Here is a 21,536-nt window from a genome sequence, read left to right as displayed (position 1 = left end):
GCTGTGTATTCGTTGCAAGTTTCCACATGGGAAAATCGGTATGTAATTCCTTTAATCCGCGTTTGATTGAAATTATTATTGTTCGAATATGATTCGAGCGTTAGTTTTTTGTGATCAGAAAAAGATCTATTTCTGTATACCGTGTGATCAACAAAGTTAAACTTTGGAATTTTAGGTCTACGTTCGAAGAAATTTTGTCATTAAGCAAGCGTTGAAATGCCTGCTTGATGGAGTATTGCTATACTCGTTTATCAAGTACAACTTGATCAACAACACTAAAATTACAGTGCCTACTTGACACTGCTTATTTCTAACCGGATGGTGTTACATTTATTGAATTTTGTTGTTATTTTTAGAACGTTGTTTCTATTTTAAGCTTTTTAATGGTCATGATGTTCTATCTATCATGAAAAACATTATTTTGTCGTTTATACCCTCCACACCAAATGTTTTCAATATCGTTGTAGTTTAGTTCTCACGCATCATTTCCAAAGCTCTTAAATTATGAAAATTGTCTCTTAAGCTCACTATTTATTTTTATTTGACTGGTTCTCCGCCTTCACAAATTCGCACAGTCTACTTAAATGTGCAGATGAGCATAAACGTTACAACTTTATAATCATAACAATTTTCTTTCCTCGCTTTTCGTAAACATTTTAATTCGAAATAAAAAGAGAATTTACATAGATATGTAAAAAATAAGTGTCTGATGACAATATTTTATCCACTTTGGTGGCAAGACATTGGTGGTTTAAACGTCCTTAACTTTTGTCGCGCAGTTTAGTTAATTATACGAGTAATAATTACAAGACGAATTTAGATATTGTGCTCTTGCTTTAACTCGATGCCATCAGCTTTTCCCACATGAATATTCACAACATTTCAGATTCTGCTGCATCGCAGCTGTTTCCGCAAACAACAGATTTAATTTAAATCTATCCATTCAGCAACTCACGAATTCGTCTGAACCTCAAAAATCAAGATGAAAAATGAGCAGCGAGCACAAACTCGACGACTCTTTTCATTTCGAAAACTTTTCCCTTAACATAAACAACTTTTGGAATAATAGTCGAAAGCTCGTGATTAATTAGAGCTGTCTTCGCGCGGATTGAAACGCGATTTTCCTTATGATTGATATTTTACGGTAAATCAGAGGCGTAAATCGAATTATATTATTATCGTAGGAAGCACACACGGACGGTTAAAACCACCCCAAGGCGTTTAGGACTCCCCTGGCAATGTACCCTGCGAAGCCCGGATCTGAACGTATCGATTTAAACTCCGCACGGGCGCTCAGTGCTTAATTAAGAGATCATTTTTGGCACAAGAAATGACACTGCGGTAATGCCGCAAGAACACATTTAAGATAAATAGAAATAATAATACCAGAACTGATAAAATCTGAGCTGACGGCTCTGAGGTGCAATTTATTATTTGAATTTCTGTCGCACAATACGCATGTGTACACAAATATTCTTTAAAAATGGGAAATGTTTTGTTATGTATGATTTTATACGATTGCGAGTGGAAGGGTGCAGCATTTTTACAAATGGGAACGAAATTTCTGTACCAATTTTCAAAGAGATTTTATACATTATAAATTTTTCTTTAGATCTGGTGGAGACATAAAATAAAGTGTGAACTTCAAGTCAAACAACAGTATTGGAAATTTAGAGGTCTTGTCTACTAGGTACTGCAATCAATCAGTCAATAAAGTCAGTCAATAAAGGGTCGTGCACGTTTTGTGTAGAAGAGACAAATTAAAAACGAAACGAAGGTTGTTGAAACCGTGTAGGTCTGTTTGAATGATTTTTAAACTTTTATTTCAATTTATATATTTTTTCGACTCCTGTCATTTAAAGTCCCATTTTAAGGCGTCGTGTAGGTATTGTATACGACTCCTAAGCCGTGACTAAAGAGGAAGCTAAAATTAGTCGCGCTGTTTTAGGTCACGGTCTGAAGTTGGCGCTTTTGACATTGACAGGTTTTAATAATAACTCAGGGTCGTAGAAAAAGTATAGTATGTACCGCTTTTATAAACTTCTGTAAACTTTCGTTTTGGTCTGCTACGCTGGTGCTTAGGTAGGCTCGGGACTAAAGTTTATAAAACTTGTTATACAGGTTGGTCTACGATGAGCTTAATGACATTTTTCTCAAAAACTGAAAAAAATGGAAATTCAAATTTTTGGGAACATGAGTAAGGTTTAGATATGACGAATTGAACTCAAACATATTTTTGTCAGTCTCTTTGTGAAGAAGATCTTGAATTAAAAAAAAACAATTTGCTCAACATAGAAAGATAACTTATAATTGAAAACGAGTAAGAAAAAACGTGGAGTTTTCCCAAGACAAGTGATGAAAGCCTTGATCTATGCAAAACCGCTATTTTAATTAGAAAATAATATAATAAGTACAGGTTGTGATTTGTGGTCAGTTAATTTTCGGTTATTTCAAAGTAAATTAAACGTTTTTATTTCAAATGAAACACCCCATATTTTCAATCATAGATTGACATAAAATTAAATTTTGCGTTGTCATTTATTTTTGATCAAATTCTGGAAAAAAAGCTATATTAAAGTCTATAAATTATTTCCTGTATATTATTTTTCAATTAGAGTGTCGGTTTATTATATGTATAATAGCTTAATTTATCCAGTAAATAAATTCAAATCAAATGTTAAGTTGACTACTATTTCCGGTATAACCGTATGTGTTACGAAAATGTGAATATTTATCTTATTTGCTTACTTTTCTTTATAAAATTCTCAATTTTCATCATTTATAGATTTTCAGAAAACTGTAAAGCGTACTGTGGACCACCTGTATAATGTTCTTATTGTAGGAGTATATTTTACTGGTAACATTGAATGTTTGATTCTACTGACAAGAAATGAGCGGAAAAGGTCTTGTCAGCTAGAATTGAACTGTTACCATTTTCTCAGTGATGTTCGTGCGGGAAAGTTGACCGTTTTTCACATATAGAATAAAGAGTTTTGCAATTTTAAATTATTGGTACGCCACTGGAAAAATCCTTGAGTTAAGAAAAGTAAACTGAGTCATACATAATCTTGCATTTGACGTCGCGTTTTTGCCACTCGAAAGATAGCGAATACGCAAAAATGATTGGCAGATCTGTTTCTACGTCACAACATCTCTAGTTAGAAATTAGAGATTGATTAAAAAATAGTTATTTGTGTACCAAGACCAAAAAGTGTTTCTTTTTCGGCCGTGATACACACAAGGTTTTTTAGGCGATTCAAAAGCGGCCTAAAAGTAAGTCTTTTCTGGTCGCAAACATTTTTGGCCGATTTATGGTGGCGCCATCTGTCCATAGTTTTGCATATTACATTAAGATACCGACATTATTATTATTAATTTTATAATTATTTGGTTATTTGGGTAAAATCAAATCGACAAGCTCCTGCAACAAAGACGTGATGAATTATTGAAAATAAACATGTCTAGCAGTGCTGCTGCAACAACATCAAAAAGCACATCAAACCTAATTTATACAAATTGTGAAGCTACAAATGTAAATAAAGAAAATATGAACTTTTTTGAAGGATTCATAAATATTTACAATAATTCAGTTGTTATAAATGATTAAATCAATAAATCATAAATAAAAATCAATTAACTTGTAATTTTAATGATGTCTTTTAAAAATATTATTTTTACGATTTGACAAAGGAAATCTACTAGTGGGCGACCTGTGTGCACCTACTTGTTTTTTGTTTTATACACATACGTTGTTAACACTGTAGATTTAAATATTGAAAATACAATGATATCAATAATGCATTGTATATTAATTAAGCTGCAGCCCCATGTGTTTTTTTGCTGTTTAGAGCTATAAATCCATAAAAATATAAATTTAATTTTTTCATATGGTTTTCCCATGACGTGCGATTAAATAAAAAATGGTTATATAATATGTTACGTCAAAAAAAGAGGTTTTGTCGAAATAGAGTAATGGGGTTTTTGTAAGTTTAAAGTACAAGCTGATAGGTTCGTTAATATCGTCGAAAAATTTGAATTTCGTATTTGGGACGAATTTCAACTCAAATTCACATTCAAATTTTTTATATTCTTCAAAATTTTGAATTGAATTAATTAATTTGTTCATAATTGTCATTTTGACCATTTTTGTTGTAAAAGGCTTTTCCGTACCTACTTTATTTAATTTTAATGACGACGTTGACATCTAAATATAAATATTTAGAAAATTCCATTGAAAATTTCGAAAAAATCTGAATTTTGGGTTGATATTTGGCTGAATAGTGAGGAACTTTCAATTGTTTCACATTGTGTCTAATCCAAAACAAAATATGTATAAGAAAATTGCTTTATTTAAAAAATCGTATGTTAGTTTGAAGTACAATGAAGGAAAGTGGCAAATTTTAAGATGAGAATTTTTTGGCGGTTTGTTTTGGTCGGCTAATCCTTCAAATACTTTCCAAGTCAACAAAAACGCTCTTATGGAAAATTTTTTCTTTAAATAAATTAAAATTTTTAAATTGAAGATTTACTTAGCTTTTGAAACGACATTTTCGATTTTTCAATTTTTTTTGGGCTAATTGTCTTTTAATTTTCCTCTTTTGCGCTCTTGCTTATACAATACAATAGTATCGTTCTCTTTGCTTTCAATCGCACACCCTCCTTGTCCTGTAGAGTTAAAAAGGTAATAGAGCAGGTGTTATATCGTTGGGATTTTATTTGTGTTAAAACTTCGTCAATAAAGTCATTACTTATAGTGAGGTCGTAGAAGATTTATCTGCACTTAGTTGTACGTATAACAAACTGTTAAAGGACGCTTTGTTATGACAGGAAGAAATACTACGTGAAATGAAGTATCATTTATTCTTGTAATCTAACAGTTGGCCGATCCAATATTCCTTCAATTTTGACGATTTCGATAGAGTTTTGATATAGGTACGTTTTCTAAACCTGATTTTTCCTGCAGAGTATTTTTGCAGGGCTAAATTTAAATCTCTAATAAACTTGGTTCTGTAATTTTTAGGGCAGATTAGCTAGTATTTTGTTATTAACTTTATGTTTGTCATCATGATATTGTGCAATCAGTAAAAAACTTGACAGTTGCTTGTAGAGCCATCTATTGAACAAAATTCACATGTATTTACTATAGGCATCTAACTTATCTCTTTCAAACCTGCTAATTTTTAAAACTGATTTTCTGTAAATCGGTCAATTCTCTGCAGGAAAATTGACGTATATACGTGTTTAACTCGCTCTGCTGAACGACCAATCACAGAACCGAATTTTAAATTTTGTGTCTGCAAAAAATTGTCTGCAGGAAAAATGAGGTTTAGATATTAACTAGAAAATGTAAATTCAACATTTTACTATAATCAATAATGATATAGGTATGAAAATTCTTTTAATGTGGAATATGAGCAATTTGTTTCCGGCAAATTTGAATTTACCCTTCATATAAGAAGCATCCACGGCAATTTCTTCGAAAGTTATAAAACATAAATAACCCCAGACTTTCTGAATCCTCCACACATAATAATATTCTTGATAATAACATTGTAGTTGAACAGTTAATATTCCAGCTATCACAGAACCACTCCAAACTCTAAAAGGTCATATAAACGTGATGAAGCTAAACCCCTCCTGAATAATTCCATCGCCACCACAATGCATTCGTTTTGCATGACTCTAATTATTGCGTCCATAAAACAATCTCAGGGACACTTAATTAAAATCAAAAATGTTCACCGATTGGCGAAAGCGCTCAAGTGAGCGTTAAATTTATCGATCGCTCATCACGCATATGACTATCACCGGCCATTGTTTCGTCAAGTGATGTTAAAAGCAAGAGACCTGTCAAATACGCGGTTTAATTAATAAAGCCCATCCCAAAGCGTCATTAGTGAATTCCGCAGATGCACCGCCCATTTGCGCTAATTGATTTGCACCAAAAATATAGGCTTTATCATAACGTGGTCGAGAGTTTTCACTTCTTAATATTTTGCATAAAAAGGTAAATTATAAAATACAACATTTTGGATTCTATTTAAGAAAAAGCAACTAGAAGTTGCACATACGAATTTTGCTAAAATGTTTGTTACGGTTACAGCTTTTCCTTTCAAGAAATTAGAAGCAAGCAGAACACATTTTGTTTTTAGAGATAAGAGAGAAGTTCTCTTACCCGACGGTAACATCAAATATGTTGCTGCCGACGGAGGAAGAAACGGCCATGTCGCCGAAGCCCTTCCGCGCCACGATGACAGAGGTGATGAGGTCCGGTATTGAGGTTCCTGCAGCCAGGAAAGTCAGTCCCATAACTTCCGGAGGAATCCGGACGGTGTCGCCGACGATGTTTGCCCACCACACCATCAGGTACGAGTACGCAGCGATCCAAACTATACTTCCGATGAACGTTATAGGGAAGAACTTTTTACCTAAAAAAACGAAAGTTAGTGACGGACAGAAAAAATATTGAGAAATTCATAAGCCTGGCGAGGTTTTCCATGTTATGGCAGCTTTAAATAACACATCAAATTCAATGTAGTGTCTGTAAAGTGTGCAAGGAAACAACTGAGAAGACTTTATAGGGCGTTTAAAGACCGATTCGCACTGTTTTTACAAAAGGATTTTTACCCTAGAGAACGTGTCGGTTATTTTTGAATCGTTCGAGAATTGATGATATTTTAAATGTGGCTAATTGTAAGATAATAACAGATAATTTCGAACAATTTGAAGAACGTAGAGGCTTGGTAATCAATTCTACGTTATCAAGGATAAAGAGTGTTAAAAAAATATTAATTCTTCATCCATCCTAAAAAAAAACGGCGTAATGTGATCCATTTCGTACGAGATTTATCGGACATGTGTTACATAATTTAATCGATATTTGACAGTTTCAGTGGTATATTTCCGCTTGATTTCTATTGAATGTCATTTAAAATTACTCGCAGTTGAAAACTGAACTTACATTGATTCATTTCTTACCAAAAATCTGGTATCGGCTAGTTATTACCAGCAGAAAGTACAGATTTAAGTTTTTGAGGCTTAAGATCCGCCTTTTTATTTTTAGAATTTCATTAGTTTTATTTTATTAAAACCTGTGGATTTTTTTCGGTTCTCACTAAATTACCTAAAATATCTCTGCATCCACTGTAGATTCCTTTTACATTCTGTTTTCTGATTTTTACACATTTATTTTTATATTTTAGTAGATATTATCTTTCAATTTTTATGCTGTTTTTTAAACTTTTTGGATTCTTTGGAATTTTTGTTTTCCAAGACTCCTTATGCTTTTATTAGATTCTTCTCAAGACTTTTTTTTAACTCTGCAAATTCTCTTTTGATTCTTCTTAGATTCTTTTTGATAAACTTTAGACTGTATTGTACTGTACTCTAATATTGTTGCAGCAAAAACAAACGATTGATTTGGAAGGTGTGAGTACTTCTAGGAGTCAACCTCACAGCAGACTTAAACAAAGTAAAACCATTTTTGCTTTAAAGAACTTTTACGGATTTTACAGTGACAACAAGGTTAAAAACATTGTGCGTTACCAATTTAATATATTGGTAATGACAAACTTATTGCATGAAGACGCATGAAGACTAAAATGACCGTTTAGAAAAAATTGTGTTTTAATTTAGTTTAAATAAACTAGTAAAAAGTAATTGTATTAATGGTAAGAGTTATAGATTTAATTTTATATGAAAAAGTTAAGTTTTATTTTTCAACAGTATGTGGTAATTGCCGCGGTTCATCTTACCTGAATCTTAGTCTAAAGTCTGAATTCTACGACTTTAACAAAGATATGCATAGAATTCTTTTCAGACTTTCAGAAACTAGACAAAATTCTTGAAGAAAGTGAGTACTATCGACGGCAACGAAATGTGTACGGCAAAATTGTCTAGCGTAATTTTCACTTTAAATCATAGGCGCACTACTAATTGTCATTTATGACAATTATTGATGACTGTAGTTAGTTAAAATCGGCTAAACATTGAACTAAAACTAAACTAAAAACCAAGTGCTATTGCAAAATTTGATAAAAATCGGTCGCTAAGAGCAGTGGCTGGTGATTAGTAAGAGTTGTATAGGTAAAATAAAATGTTTTGAGAAAAATCGAAAAGAACGCCACTGCTCAAAGTCTGGTTTACATTATAGAAATTCATAGAAAAATCCATGACAACGAAAAAGTCGTTCACATTTCGATGTAGTACCATGAAATAGAATCTGCAGAAGATTAATTTCATAAGTTGCTGAAAAATTTCATGAGTTAAGTTCACTCAATGCTTTCTCAATATAAAAAAAGGCATTCAGTTTTGTATTTTGACTGTGCACAAAAGAATAAAATTCTTGAAATTTTCAAAAATCTTTTCATATTTCAACGAAGGTAACTCCTTCGAAAAATATTACGAAATCTTTTTTGTGGCAAATTATATAAGGTACAATTTTTATAATGACAAGTATTATAGTGACAAGATATTCGCCAAGATTTGTTTTCATTGACATTTACCAACGCGTAACTTTTTTAGCAGCACACCTATAGATGGGGACTTTCGACATTTTGTTTGGAACAATAAAATCAGCCTAATGGAAATTATTCTGAGCTTTTGAAATTTTTGTTTCTATTTTGCCTGAACTAAATTTCTTTCGATTTTTGCGAGTTCTTACATTTGATTCGATTTTATTTTGATTCATCAGGTCCATTACATGTACTCGTAAGTAATCATTCCATTTCCATTTCGATTCTCTTTATATTTATTATCTTTGATTAAATCTTTATATGTTCTCATCCAGATTAGATTTTCTACAATGTTTTTACATTTTTCTTTTTCTTTGAGTTTCTCGGTCCTTTAAGTTTTCTAGATTTTCCCTATTATGCATTAGACTCTCTAAATTTTTCTCTTCAGATTCTGTTCAGACTTTTTAGATTTATAGAGTGTCCTTAGGTTTCCCAGATTTCTTTTCGACTTTTTTTACATTCGCCAAATTCTTTTATTGTTCCCTAGACGATCTCGTTTGTTCTTCTTACATTTTCTTTAGATCGTGTTCTCTAAATTCCTTCTTGGTTTTGTCCAAATTTTCTTCATATTCTCTCTAAACTGTTTAAAATTTCTGTAGGATTTGGATTTTCCTTAAATTGTCTAGATTCTCATTGCTAGATTTTTTTCAGATTCTCAAAATACTTTCGACATTTTTGGTTTTGTAGATTCTGTCTAAAGTTTTATTGGATTTTTAAGATTTTTCTATTTAGATTGTATTTACAGTGTTTTTTAGATTAACGTTACATTTTCTTTAATTTTCCTTAGATGCTTCATAGATTTCCTAGATTCTTAGGCTTTCAATTATTCCTTCTACATTCTCTTTGGCGGCCATTCTCCTGACTTTTATCTTTAAATTTTCTCTAAATTTCTGCAAAATGCTTAAATCCTTTTAATTTTCTTAAGATGCTATCTATATTTTGTTGATTCTCTATGGATTTATTAACATTTTCTCTTGGAATTGAATTGTCTATGATTTTCATGTTTTTTCCAGATTCCTTCTAGTCTTTCTAGTTTCTCTAGATGCTGCGTGTATTTCCGAGATTCTCTGTAAATTCCTTTAAGATCAACAAAAATTAGCTTTTGTAAATTTTTCTTTTTCTGTTATGTTATTTAGATTTTGAATGTGGGGTTTTTCAAGTTTCTCTAAATTTACAAAAGCGTCTCTTTAGATTATTCTCAAATTTTCTCGATTCTTATTAGATAATCCAGATTTGGTCTACATTGTCTAACATTCTTTAGATTCTCTTTAGATTACACAGGTCAATACCAATTTTGCCTTTGGTAAGAGGGTATGAAATTTCGATAGATTTATCGATAGTTAGACAAAAAAAATGGCTTGAAAAAGTTATTATTATCATAACTACTGCAAAAGAAAACTTTTAAAGAACATGGGCATTTTTTTATGTCTGAGCATAATGAATAGAAAAATCATAAAATAAATTTTAGAACAAATACAAAAATAATTTTGTAGAGCTGTTATCTTTCAGCTTTTAGATTTTTGCTAATAATTCCTATCTTTATAATTCTCTTCAGATTCGCTATCCCTAAATGCTTAACATTTTATTTAAGACTTTTTACAGATGCTATTTAAACTGTACCTACGTACTAAAATTCTTGGAATTCTTTTTAGATTCTTTTGATTTCCTCTAAATGTTTCCTTAGATTTTTAAAAATTTTCATATTCCTTCATAATTAACGTAAATTATTTCTTGTTTCTTTAAATTTTCTGAATTCTTGGGAAATTCTTTGTACGTCTTCTCCAAATTCTGCCTTCATTCACCAGTTTCTTTAGACTCATTTGGACTCTATCAAAACTGTTTTTTCAATTACTTTTACGTCATAATATTTTGCGATTCGTATAAAACTAATAAACATTAATGTAATTATACAGAACCTGGAAGATCTTCGTCGAGAACTATCTTCCCTCCACATCCATGACTTCACATTTCCTTCCACTTCCATCATTCCCTCATCCATTTCATTTTATTTAAATCCATCTTGTTTTGTTTGCTCACCTATTAAACGCCGATTATTGTTGGCTTGGGTTGGATTTATTAGCAAAGTTAGGCCGTCAGCTCCGCCACTTAAGACTTAAGATTATCCACTCAAGTTACGCTTCTGCAGACGACCATTAAAATTCAATCTAAGACACACTGTACTGTTATCCAAGCGAATAATTTCACGTAGGGTGAATTTGTAGAGCAAACTTTCACTTTCAAGCACCACAAGATTTACTACACTATTTTTACAGAGTAAACAGCATCTATTCAGAGCATACAATATTTCGTTACTTTACCTGAGGCACTCAAGTAAATTAAAATCTGTTTACTGAATCTGAGTAATGAGTAGCATGTGATGTTAAAACTACAAATTTATCTTTGTGAGCTTTTAAATCTCATTTTAGTTGTTCCCTCTCGTGATAAATAAATGAAATCGTTTGATTAAAACCATTATCACCACGCAATGTGGTAATTGATTCGTTTTAAGCGGCAATCACGTTGCAACGAAGCAACAAATTTTCTTAAATTAATTTACTCAAGGTAAATTTAAGCAAACAATTTCGCGTCATTGCGAAATAAATCTTTAAGTACCCACTCAAAAAAAAAGTCATTTTAGTAGAGTTTACGACGCTTTGTGAAATTATATTTTGATTTATTGTGCTCTAAATTAACAGTACTCGCCAATCAGATTGTTACTTCCTGGTTCCTTTACTCCGTTCGAACAATAACCTTAAATTTTACATTATAAATTACAATTAGGTTTTGAACTGATACCACACATGCAACGGTAATCTGACACAATGAAATTTATTTTTGTACTTCTAACCAGGGAAATAAACACCAGTTAATTAAGATTTTAAAACCTTTACAAATAAACGAGTGATAAAAAAGCACGACATCTGGGGGAGATATGGAATTTGAAATGTATTGGTAGCCCTGCCGGTTATTTAATACGCAAAGATGTCGTAGTGACAAATGCGACAGACGCTTATGAAACGCGTATTTTATACTGTGTTTCTGTTGAGACATTATTTTAACGTATTTTTAGAAAAACAATTTGAAGTTTTTTTTGGGGACATTTTTCTAGAACAGTTAAGTTGGTGAAACGTCATTTAAGTGTCAACTGTCATCAAATAATGTTAATTATTGGCTGAACCTCATTGTTTTAACAATCGATTGACAGCAGTACCAACTCAAAAATCGTGATGTAAAAAGTTTCTTAAAGCAGCGGAAACCATTGAAATAGTTATTTACAGTCGCGTGTGGTAACTTACATTTTACAGCGCGAAATCAGTTTGAAGCACGACGGCGTAGCCGGAGTGCTTTAATGATTGAGCGCTGTAAAATGGTTAACGCACAAGAGTTGTATTAAACTTTTTGGCCGAAAAATTTTAATTTAAATAATTGGATTTTTCAAAATTTATGAGAACTGTCACATCTGACATTTGTAAATTTCATCATCTGTCAATTATGTCAATTTTGTAGTTGGTGCACAAAAAGTATACAAGATGGCGCTGTATAAAAAACGTTTTAATTTGACTTTAAAAATAGAAATATTGTCTTAATTGACAAGAGCAGACGATTTGGGCAATTTTTACAGCACGGCGTGTGTAAACGTCCAGGGCGCTTGTAAATCTAGTGTTTCCGAAGCTGTCAATTGAATGTTAATTTGACGTTTACAATTCATGAGGCCAAAAAATAATGTTTTAATGTAATTTTTCGAATTTGCCGCTTTAATAGGTCCATTAAAATACTCAATTTTGTTTTTTAAGAATTGGCAGAACTAATTAGTCTGGCTGTCACCCGTTTCCTGTCAAGTTCTTGGTCAATTTCACCATTACGAATTTTACGATTCGTGTTTAATAAATTGCTGCGTGACTAGAAAATGTATCAATATACTTGAATTGTCCTTTGCGGCCAACAATATCTGTACCTAAATACAGGATGTCCGGAAAGTCGCGCACCACCGGGAAACTGTGTCATCAGACAACGTCATAGATCACCGGAAAAATGTTAAAAAAAATCCATGTCTTCAATTTTTCGAGATATGATGGATTAAAGAGGCAAAGTTTGATGCAAAAATTAACGATTTCTGCGCAATAATTTTACGTTCAAATAAATTTGTTTCCTAAAGGACATTTTGCGCAAAGGCATGGTGCAAAGAAAATCGGAAAAATCTTGTAAGAAATGCCTGAAAACTGTTATCAAGATTTTTGAATCAACAATCTCGATCAGTGTGGCATCGTTCACGTGAAACCATAGTTACATTAATCGTTCATGAGCCGATCTGACTAACGCCAATAATACAACAGCAACGTTACTATGGCTTTGAATACTGGAAATTTAATTTATGGGGGGTACAGTTCTGCAATGTTGCCATTTTCCTAATCTTCTTTTGGTCCTCCTGCGAAAACAGAGAGTCTGGATTTTTTTTTAACATTTTTTTGGTACTCTGGGGGACCACCCAATTACCCCCTTTTAGGTGGTGCGCCAGTTTCCGGACACCCCTGTATAATAGATGTAAATACAAGTTGTGAGGTTAGGTTAAAATTCAGAAACTCAATAAATGACAAATTTTAAATTGAATTTGAAAATCAAGTGGCAAGTCGTGGTTACACAACCATTACCAATCGTGTAACACGAAAACTCTTTGAGTTGGAAAATTTAAATTTTTCATTAAAAAAAGGGTGCAAATTTGAAAAAATAGTATAAATAAGGACTTGTTTTATAATGGCATTGGCTCGCCTACGGCTCGTTTTGTACACCGGGAACTTGTGCATAAAATTGGCCATCATAAAACACGTTCTTTAATATACTATTTCCTAATTTGTATTTTAAAGATTCCCATGTTGCTATGGAAACAAAGCTATTATAGCATTCCGTATCGAAATGGGATATTATAAAATAGCTCTGTTATAAAAATAAATTAGGAAAAATAGTATAAAAATCTTCTTCATAAGATCATTAAGGCACTCATCTATTATAAAACTTAGATTCGTGCCTTAAAATTTGCCTTATGAAACTCGGTGTTTTAATATACTATTTTAAAGCACCGAATTAGAAAAAAAATTAAAGATAGATCAAGATGATCTAAAAAGAAGTCAACAAATTCTTGTATTTAAATTGAATCTGGTAAAAAATCTAGAAAGTCAGGGGATCTAGTGAAAAATAATAATCTAAGAAAAATTCTAAAGGTATTCTCAAAAAAATCTATAATTGAATTACTCAAAATTTTAAAAATCTAATGAAAATTTGGTGAATCTTAAACAATGTAGGCAAAATCTCGATGATCTAATCAGAATCAAGAGAATTTGAAGACAATCCGAAGAGGAGCTTTTGCAAACTTAGTGAAAATCAAAAATAATTCAGAGAAACTATAAAATATATCTAATAAGGTAAGAAAAATTGAATGAGAACTTAATTCTAAAGAACCTAAAAATAAATAAAAAATCGTTTTAAAAAAACATCTAATCTGAAGAGAAGTTGTAAATAAGGCAGGTCTAGAGAAGCTAGAAAGAATTTTAGAAGTAGCATCCTAAAGAAATTTAGAGAGAATTTAAAACAAATCTCAACAGAATATAGCGAATCTACGGAGAGTTTCAAGGGAAATCAAGTATACGTAAATAGTTATTTGTTTCACTAGGCTAGAAAATGCTCTTTTGGAAATGCAAGGAAAGTATTGAAATCCGAGCATTTCCAAAACATTTTCTAGCCGTGTCAAACACGAAATTTTGTGCGCCGACAAGTATTAATAGTTATTTATTTTGACTTTTGGTTTGAATTTGAAACGTCATTCCCTCATTTAGGGGAATTTCATCAGGAAATAGGTTGGTAGCACCCCATTCAAATCAAACGATTGCAGATTAATGTAAATTCAAATTGTTTATAAGTAAAATCTAAAGAAAATCGGGATAAAATAAAGATGATCCATAACAAAACGCACAATCTACAGAAAATGAAAAATCTGAAGAATAATTTAAACAATACCGAAAAAATGCGTCAATCTGAAAATTTTTAAAGAGAGCGTAAAAACTCAAATCTGATGAGAATTAAAGAAACTTTTTGGGAGAACCTAAAAATTTGCAGAAATTAATCTAATCAAGATAATAAGAAAATCTAAAATTTAATTTAAAAAGTCTAATGAACTTAATGAAGTTTAAACAAATCGGTGAATGGAGGAATAATTATAGAGAACATTCTAAGTAGATTCTAGAAAGATTCTAAAGATTGTAATGAAAGAGAAGCTAAGGACAAATCTAAATGAAATTAAAAGGATATAAGAAAAACTCTTGGAAAAACTCAAGGACTTTATGTACAATTTAAATGCCATCTAAGGAAAAATCTCAAAGAAAATGTGAGGACAATCTAAAGATCTAGTGGAATTAAAGAGATTTTAAAGCAAACGAAGAAACATTTGAAGCTCTAAAAACTATCTAAAAATTAAATAAAATCTTAAAAATGTAATGAGATTTGAGGAAAATCTAAAGAGAATATAATAATTCTAGAAGATTGATAAACAAATTTGAGTGAAAAGCTAAAAATTAACAGAAAATCGAGAGAATTTAAACATGGGCAATACAGATTATCCAATGAGAACTAAGAGAAGTTAAGGAAAATACTAAGAAATAGTACGAAAAATTTAAGGAATTTAGGAAGAATTCAAATAAAATTTGTAGAATATGTGGAGATTCTTTTAAGACGTTGTTTCAATAATTGCTTAAAATTTTAAGAAAAATTGAAAACTATTTCTTTTTGAAGAATACGAAAACTATTGAATAACATTACGTATACCTGACTCGCATAATTTATTGACCATAAACCTTATCCCCGTCTGTTATACGTTTAATATCGGTTTTATGTCGATAATAACCACTTGGTCTCCTGAAAACCGAAAAATAGTATCGCATGTTTTTCTGTTTTTCCTCCGTTCGAGTTTTTGTTGTATGTAGGCCAGTGGATTAAAAGCGTTCATTTTCTGCGGTCGGCGTTTCTTTTACTAGTTTTTTACAATGGAGTTTTGTATTTGTAAAAACAGACATGTTTCCAGCTTAAAAGTTCTTTGCATACTTTACAAATATGAATATGAATAGAAAAGCAGATGGGATACCTCTAGGCGAGCGCGTATCGGGCAAAGTTAGCCACAGAGGGAAGACAATGGGTGCTAAGAGAATATACGTGATCCTCTTGCGCGCACCCGAAGGCCAGCCCATGTCCATGGCTTCGGGGGGCTCCTCCTCGGTCTCTCCAACCTGCAGACACACCACTGCTTGTGAGGTGAGTGATTTACGCGCACGTACAGACGACATGCGTCGCTAGAATCAGAAAATTCACAATTTATTATCACAATCTTGTTTGATCAGACATAGAAGAAAAAACGAAGGAGTGAATGACACAAACAGTTACACCGATATCCATGTGTGGGTGTGTTAAAGTGTGGAAAGCTTAATCCCGCTCCAAACAATTACTTCAACACATGAATTCTCGCTTGCAATGAATTATTCGTGTGCCAGAGCGCCAAACCATTTACTGCTACAAAAGCCCATCAACTACTTCAAGTCGGGTTTTCAGAGCTACGAATGATGATCTAAAGGGTCTCGGACTGGGATGATGGCAAGATGGGCCAAGACCCATCATGTAGATAAAACACCATTAAGAAGCTAAGTGCGGCAATTGTGTGCTTCATCTACGAAATTGTTGCTGGGTTAGAAGTAGGTATTACATACCGATAATGACATGGGTACGATTTTGATGTTGAAATGGTCTAAGCGTCAAGCACTTTTAAGCACATTTGCGATGGTTGATTTACTAGGACTACATCGATTATTACCTTCAATTTTGAAGATTAGACAGGATTAAGCCCGTGTTTGGTGTGGACTCAGTACAATAAATACATGTTAGATACAGATTTTACACTGGCAATTTACAAGATCTTTTAGACGCTTTGGGGGGTTTAAAGACAGTCTAAACAATTGGTCGAGCAAAAGTTAACGGCCAAGAGTATATTGAACATACAGGCGGGGAAATTAGAGAAGAGATTTTTTCTTTGGTGTAATTTTTTTGTACTGTACCTAATTCGAAACCCCATTCAAAGAATTACTGTTCATGAAAATTTAATAGTTTATGGAATAGTTTGATAGGTAATATCCTATCGTTTTTTTATCAAATTATTATACAAGATGTTTATAAATGCTTCTAGCATCAAGGGTGGCTATGAAATGTCAAATAAATTTGCCCCTCGTTACTAATATGGGTTTAGATTTTTCAACTGACATTTGTAGTTAATCTCAATCATTGAACAAAGTTAGTTTTGAAAACAAACTGTTCAAGTTGTGGTTTGAAGCCTGAAAATTTAAAATTTTGACACAAAACCGTAACTGAAAAGTCGTAGACGTAAAGTGACAATTCCAAACCCCCCCTTAATGCTAGAAACACTTATAAATAGCTTGTACGTGTACTCCTATTTTTATAATTTTAATATTCTAAAAGTAATATTTTAAACATAATGTTCTTAGTTAGTTCTTCGACTACTTATAGGCTTCTAGTTTATGAGATTTACCGCCGTAATCTTTTTTTTGTCTTGTCAAGTTAAAAATTGAAGAAACATCACTAATTTTAGGACACTTTCTTTCTTAAGAAAACCAATAGTTTTCAAGATTTTAAAAATATCTGTAACTTAGGTATTTACCGATCGATAATATTAAAATTTATGAAATAATTTATCAAAAAGTTTATTAAATTGCAAAGTAATTTGAGAAAACCGGTCCAGGTTTTACAAATTTTTATTTTTTAAAGAACTCAAAATTCTTTCGTGCTTAAAAATATTTATAACTTGTTTATTTTAGACGATAATCTTGAAATTTGCTAACCTTACTGCTATCGACTTTTTAATCACTTCTCCAAAAATGCAGGATTATCAAAAGAATGCAATAAAGCTTACAAATTTTCATGTTTTAAAAATTAGTATTGTTATAATTAATAACAATTTTCTAAATTACTAATTCGATTATAAATTTGGAATTTGTTAAGCTTACTACTTGTTGATTTTAGTACTTCTATCAAGTTAAAAATTAACCAGACCAAACAAATTTGAGAACATTTAATTTGAAAGAAAACCATTTTTTCTAAATTTTTGAAAATATTTTCGTATGTCAGCTTATTATTTATAGGTCTATATTTTAGGAATTTACAAAATGTACTTGCTTCTACTAGCTTACCAAAATTCCTAAAATGGAACAAATTTCGAAATGTTTATTTTTTATGTAACCAAATTTTTTGCAAATTTACATCTATGTAATTTGATTAATCGTCGGCCGATATTGTTGAGATTGTTAAAGTTGCAGTCTTTACCTTCTTTGGGACACTTCTGACAAACAGAGTTTAGAAATTTTATTTTTTTAAGGAATAAACATTCTTAAATATTTCAAAAATAATTTTCTAAATTAAGTACTCCTATTATTATAACATATAAAAAAAATAGTGCGAATCACACGTCCGAAAATGCTTTTGGAAAATCTCGTGTTGCTACGACTTTTCGCAATTTCATTCAGACTTCCAAAAGAGTATTTTCCGGCCTTAAGATCCAAATTACTATTTCTAAATTTGACTACAAGTTTGGAATTTGCGGAGTTTATAATATTTCAACAATATTTTCTTCTTGGTGTTTAAACAATGTAATATAAAAATACTAATATATCCATTGAAAGATAGAAATTGAATAAACAACTTTTTAAGAAAACCAAAATTTTAAAATTTGCTGAAATCACTTCATCTCAGTTCTGTATTAGGCTTGTCAAATTCATGCAACCGTACAAACTTTGATTATTTATTTTTTTAAGACGACTATTTTTGAAAAAATAAAAAATAATTGCTTCTAAATTACATAGTTACTAGTTGGAGCAAGTGAAACCTTTTTACTTTAGCTTATCGAGTGAAAAGTGGAATAAACAACAAATTTTAAAACATTTTGTTTTTCTACATGCTAAAACTGAATGACAAACATTTGCCAAAATAAGAAATATGGTGAACTGGTAAAAATATTTAATATTTTTTTCTGATACATCCTGTATATTAACAATTAACTAATATTTCATTGTATCTAATATACCTTCAATTATTATTACCATTAACAATAATCATCAGTAAAAAATAGAGAATAATGGAATAATATAAATTATGGTTCCAGTTGATAATATAAAATACGAATCAAATTTACCGAATAAAAAAAATAACAAAAATAAAACAATAATTAATTATTTAATGTAAAAGTGCCTTTCGGTTAAATAAAGCCAAGTCGATATTTTTGTTACTAAAATTAGTTGTTTTTGCTACTAATTAATTGAAATATAAATTGCACTCGTTTTATTTACAAAATAAACCAGAAATGTTGGGCTGAACTGAATATGTAGCGTACAAAAAAGTCAAAACTTTACAGTTTGTATTTCAAAGAAATTAAGCAAACTTGCCAAAATGATGGATGTTTTTTCCGAAAATGTCATGAAACAACACGTAGATAAAAACCATGTTGTAAAACAGCAATTACTTCACTTCTTTTGGTTGTGTAATGAATTCTAATTTACACTTTTTGTGCAATGAAAAAAAATTGTTCAGTAATGAACCAACATTGCAACAACGATTTCTTAGCCGTGAACGGTCTTAGATAAAATTATATACAAAACTCGTTAAAAAAGTTACTTTATTCTAAATTGTTATTATTACAATAATTCCAGTGCAACTAATTGTGTCGACGCATATTCACGAAAACTAGTACTGTAAAGACCTAATATCGTTACTTATTTGGTAAATATTATCTTTATTATCTACGGCCGTGTTGTAAGATAGCAATTATTTAACTAGTACAGTAATGAAGCTTCACTGCAGAACGTTTTTTTATTAAACAACAATTTTTGTTTACAGTTTATAACAATTTATAGAGAGATTTACAAAATGACACTTTGACCCTTGAGCATTTTGTTTTAAAATTTAAATTTCTTACGATTTTTGGAAAATTTTAATACAAAATTGTTTTCTAAGATTGCCTCTAGAAACAATTTATGGTTTATAAGTTATAACATGATACTCCTATTAATATTATCCAAACTAATCAATAATGACAATGTCTCTTGATTACAATTATTGATCTTTTTAGTAATTTCAGGTCCAAATGATAAATTACTTTGTCATTATATCGTTAACAATGCTTAAGCAGTTTTCTTGTCGATTAACTAAATTGACCTCAATGTTTCGCGCAATTATTTATTTTTTCAGATTTCGAGGTATTGTTTGTTGCTTATACCATTTCACTGGTTGATTAGTTTTCTTTTTTTAATTAACAGTCTTGCAAATAGAGCATTGACAAACTTTCCTCGCAACCACAAGACTTTCCAGAAACATTTCATTCATGGCTAATTTAAGCATGAAGGTTTCGCCAGTGCCACTTCCTTCTAAACTCCCAACAAAAGAATACATTTTCATTCAGCAACTCCCACAAGCTACTTTGAATCAAAACTTTTGACCACTGATGAAACCATCCAGTAATAAGAAGATTAAAGAAATTCAGTCCACATCAAATGGAATAACGTTCTGCTTTATTTCAATTAACTGAAAAATTATACTCGACTGTCGTTAGTTTTCTGCAAGAGAATCTTTTATGTGAAAAACGTCTGTTCGGAATCGATCCAGTCTGTTATTGACAGTAATCCTTTGAATTATAGGCTTTAGAATGGTACTGCGATTTTGAAAAAGTCATCACTCAATTTTTAACACTTGGCTGATTTCAATGAGAAAAAACAACACCTGCCGTGCAAGAATGTGACGCGAGTGAGGGTAAAATCATTTCCAACTTTGCAAAAATCATTGCAATATGGTCGGAAAATGATTACCCATCACTCATGGGCAACAGATATTAACACAGGTGTAACACCAAAGACAATCAACTCACAATTGGATCGGATTTCCATGGAAATTGCTATTTATCAAAATAGAACAGCACGCAGTAATTTCGCTTACAACTATGTTTTAGTTGTTTGTAAGTGCGAAGTGACATTCCGGAGGATGAGGTTTAGTAACAATTGACGTCGCTACCAACTTTAACAGTAAAATACCGACGATTGTTAATTTTGTAATTAATTTCCCATGTGTGCCGAGACGCCATTTTCGGCACGACCCCTATTGGTTGAGCGGTGGTAGAGACGGACCAATCGAATCGGTTTTACATCAACAAAACTTCACTTTTGTGTTTTACAGAATTTACATTTTCTTGTTTATCAATTTATTTTCATGTTTATAAAGCTCATGCTTAAATTTTTTAGTAAACCTGATTTTGTTTTTTTCGTAAATTTCTTTTTTTATGTCGACAATGAAATTAAAATTTAAAGGCCACGCAAATAGTTAGATCTACAAAAAACGCGAGGTCCACCGAATTCCAAGGTCCACTGACTAAAGTGTCTAAAGTGACTAAAAGTCTAAATTTTTATTTAAGCAAAATAAAATTCTTTGGTACACTGAATTTTTTTTTCAGATTTTTTGGGGAGCGGCGCTTCGACGGCGTCTTTGGCTCCCTTCAGAGTTCAGTTTCGTCAAGTCAATCAACTTTTTTCATGTTTGTTTGTATTTTCCGCATTTGATATGTTTCTTTGAGCTCTTGCTTAAATTTTAAGTAAAGTTACTAGGTGGCCCTTGGAAGTCGGTGGACCTCGGGATTCCGTAGACCTCGCCTTTTTGTGGACTTTTTTTTGGTCGCCTTTTGTTTACGTTAAAAAACAATAAATCAAAAAAACCTAGTTTTTAATTGTCTAATCTTTTTCGCCTAAATTTTTATTTATTTGAAACAAAATAAATTTTTCAGTAACTGCTAATTTTTTCATTTTTTTGACTTTTGGTTTTCTTCACAGAGCAGAGTTTTGTCAAACTTTCTTCCATGTTGCTTGCATATTCCGCCATCTTAGATCCGCACTTTTGTTATCGAATTTATTTCGAATCGAACTGAAAACTTCACTATTCTGT

At 31.4% G+C, this 21,536-nt stretch overlaps 1 protein-coding gene across 6 annotated transcripts in view; it reads right to left on the bottom strand.

Moving 5' to 3' along the window:
- The window catches only part of LOC148180249 (sodium/potassium/calcium exchanger Nckx30C-like), a 104,087-nt gene that overhangs the window by 18,147 nt on the left and 64,404 nt on the right, over window positions 1–21,536 (bottom strand). For 5 of the 6 annotated variants that reach the window (XM_088032849.1, XM_088032840.1, XM_088032857.1 and 2 more), the window contains 2 exons: window positions 15,643–15,847; window positions 6,176–6,428 (listed from right to left, as the gene is read on the bottom strand). In XM_088032849.1, coding sequence (XP_087888975.1) covers window positions 6,176–6,428; window positions 15,643–15,847 — 458 coding nt within the window. The remainder of the gene's footprint in view (window positions 1–6,175; window positions 6,429–15,642; window positions 15,848–21,536) is intronic. The other variant, XM_088032877.1, reaches the window with a different exon arrangement.

The sequence above is a fragment of the Gnatocerus cornutus genome, chromosome 1 (assembly GCF_029298725.1).
Source record: "Gnatocerus cornutus isolate USDA-ARS CGAHR chromosome 1, icGnaCorn1.1, whole genome shotgun sequence".
Lineage (NCBI taxonomy): Eukaryota > Metazoa > Arthropoda > Insecta > Coleoptera > Tenebrionidae > Gnatocerus > Gnatocerus cornutus.
The sequence above is the reverse complement of the archived record's forward strand: the minus strand, read 5'-3'. Positions and strand labels throughout refer to the sequence as shown.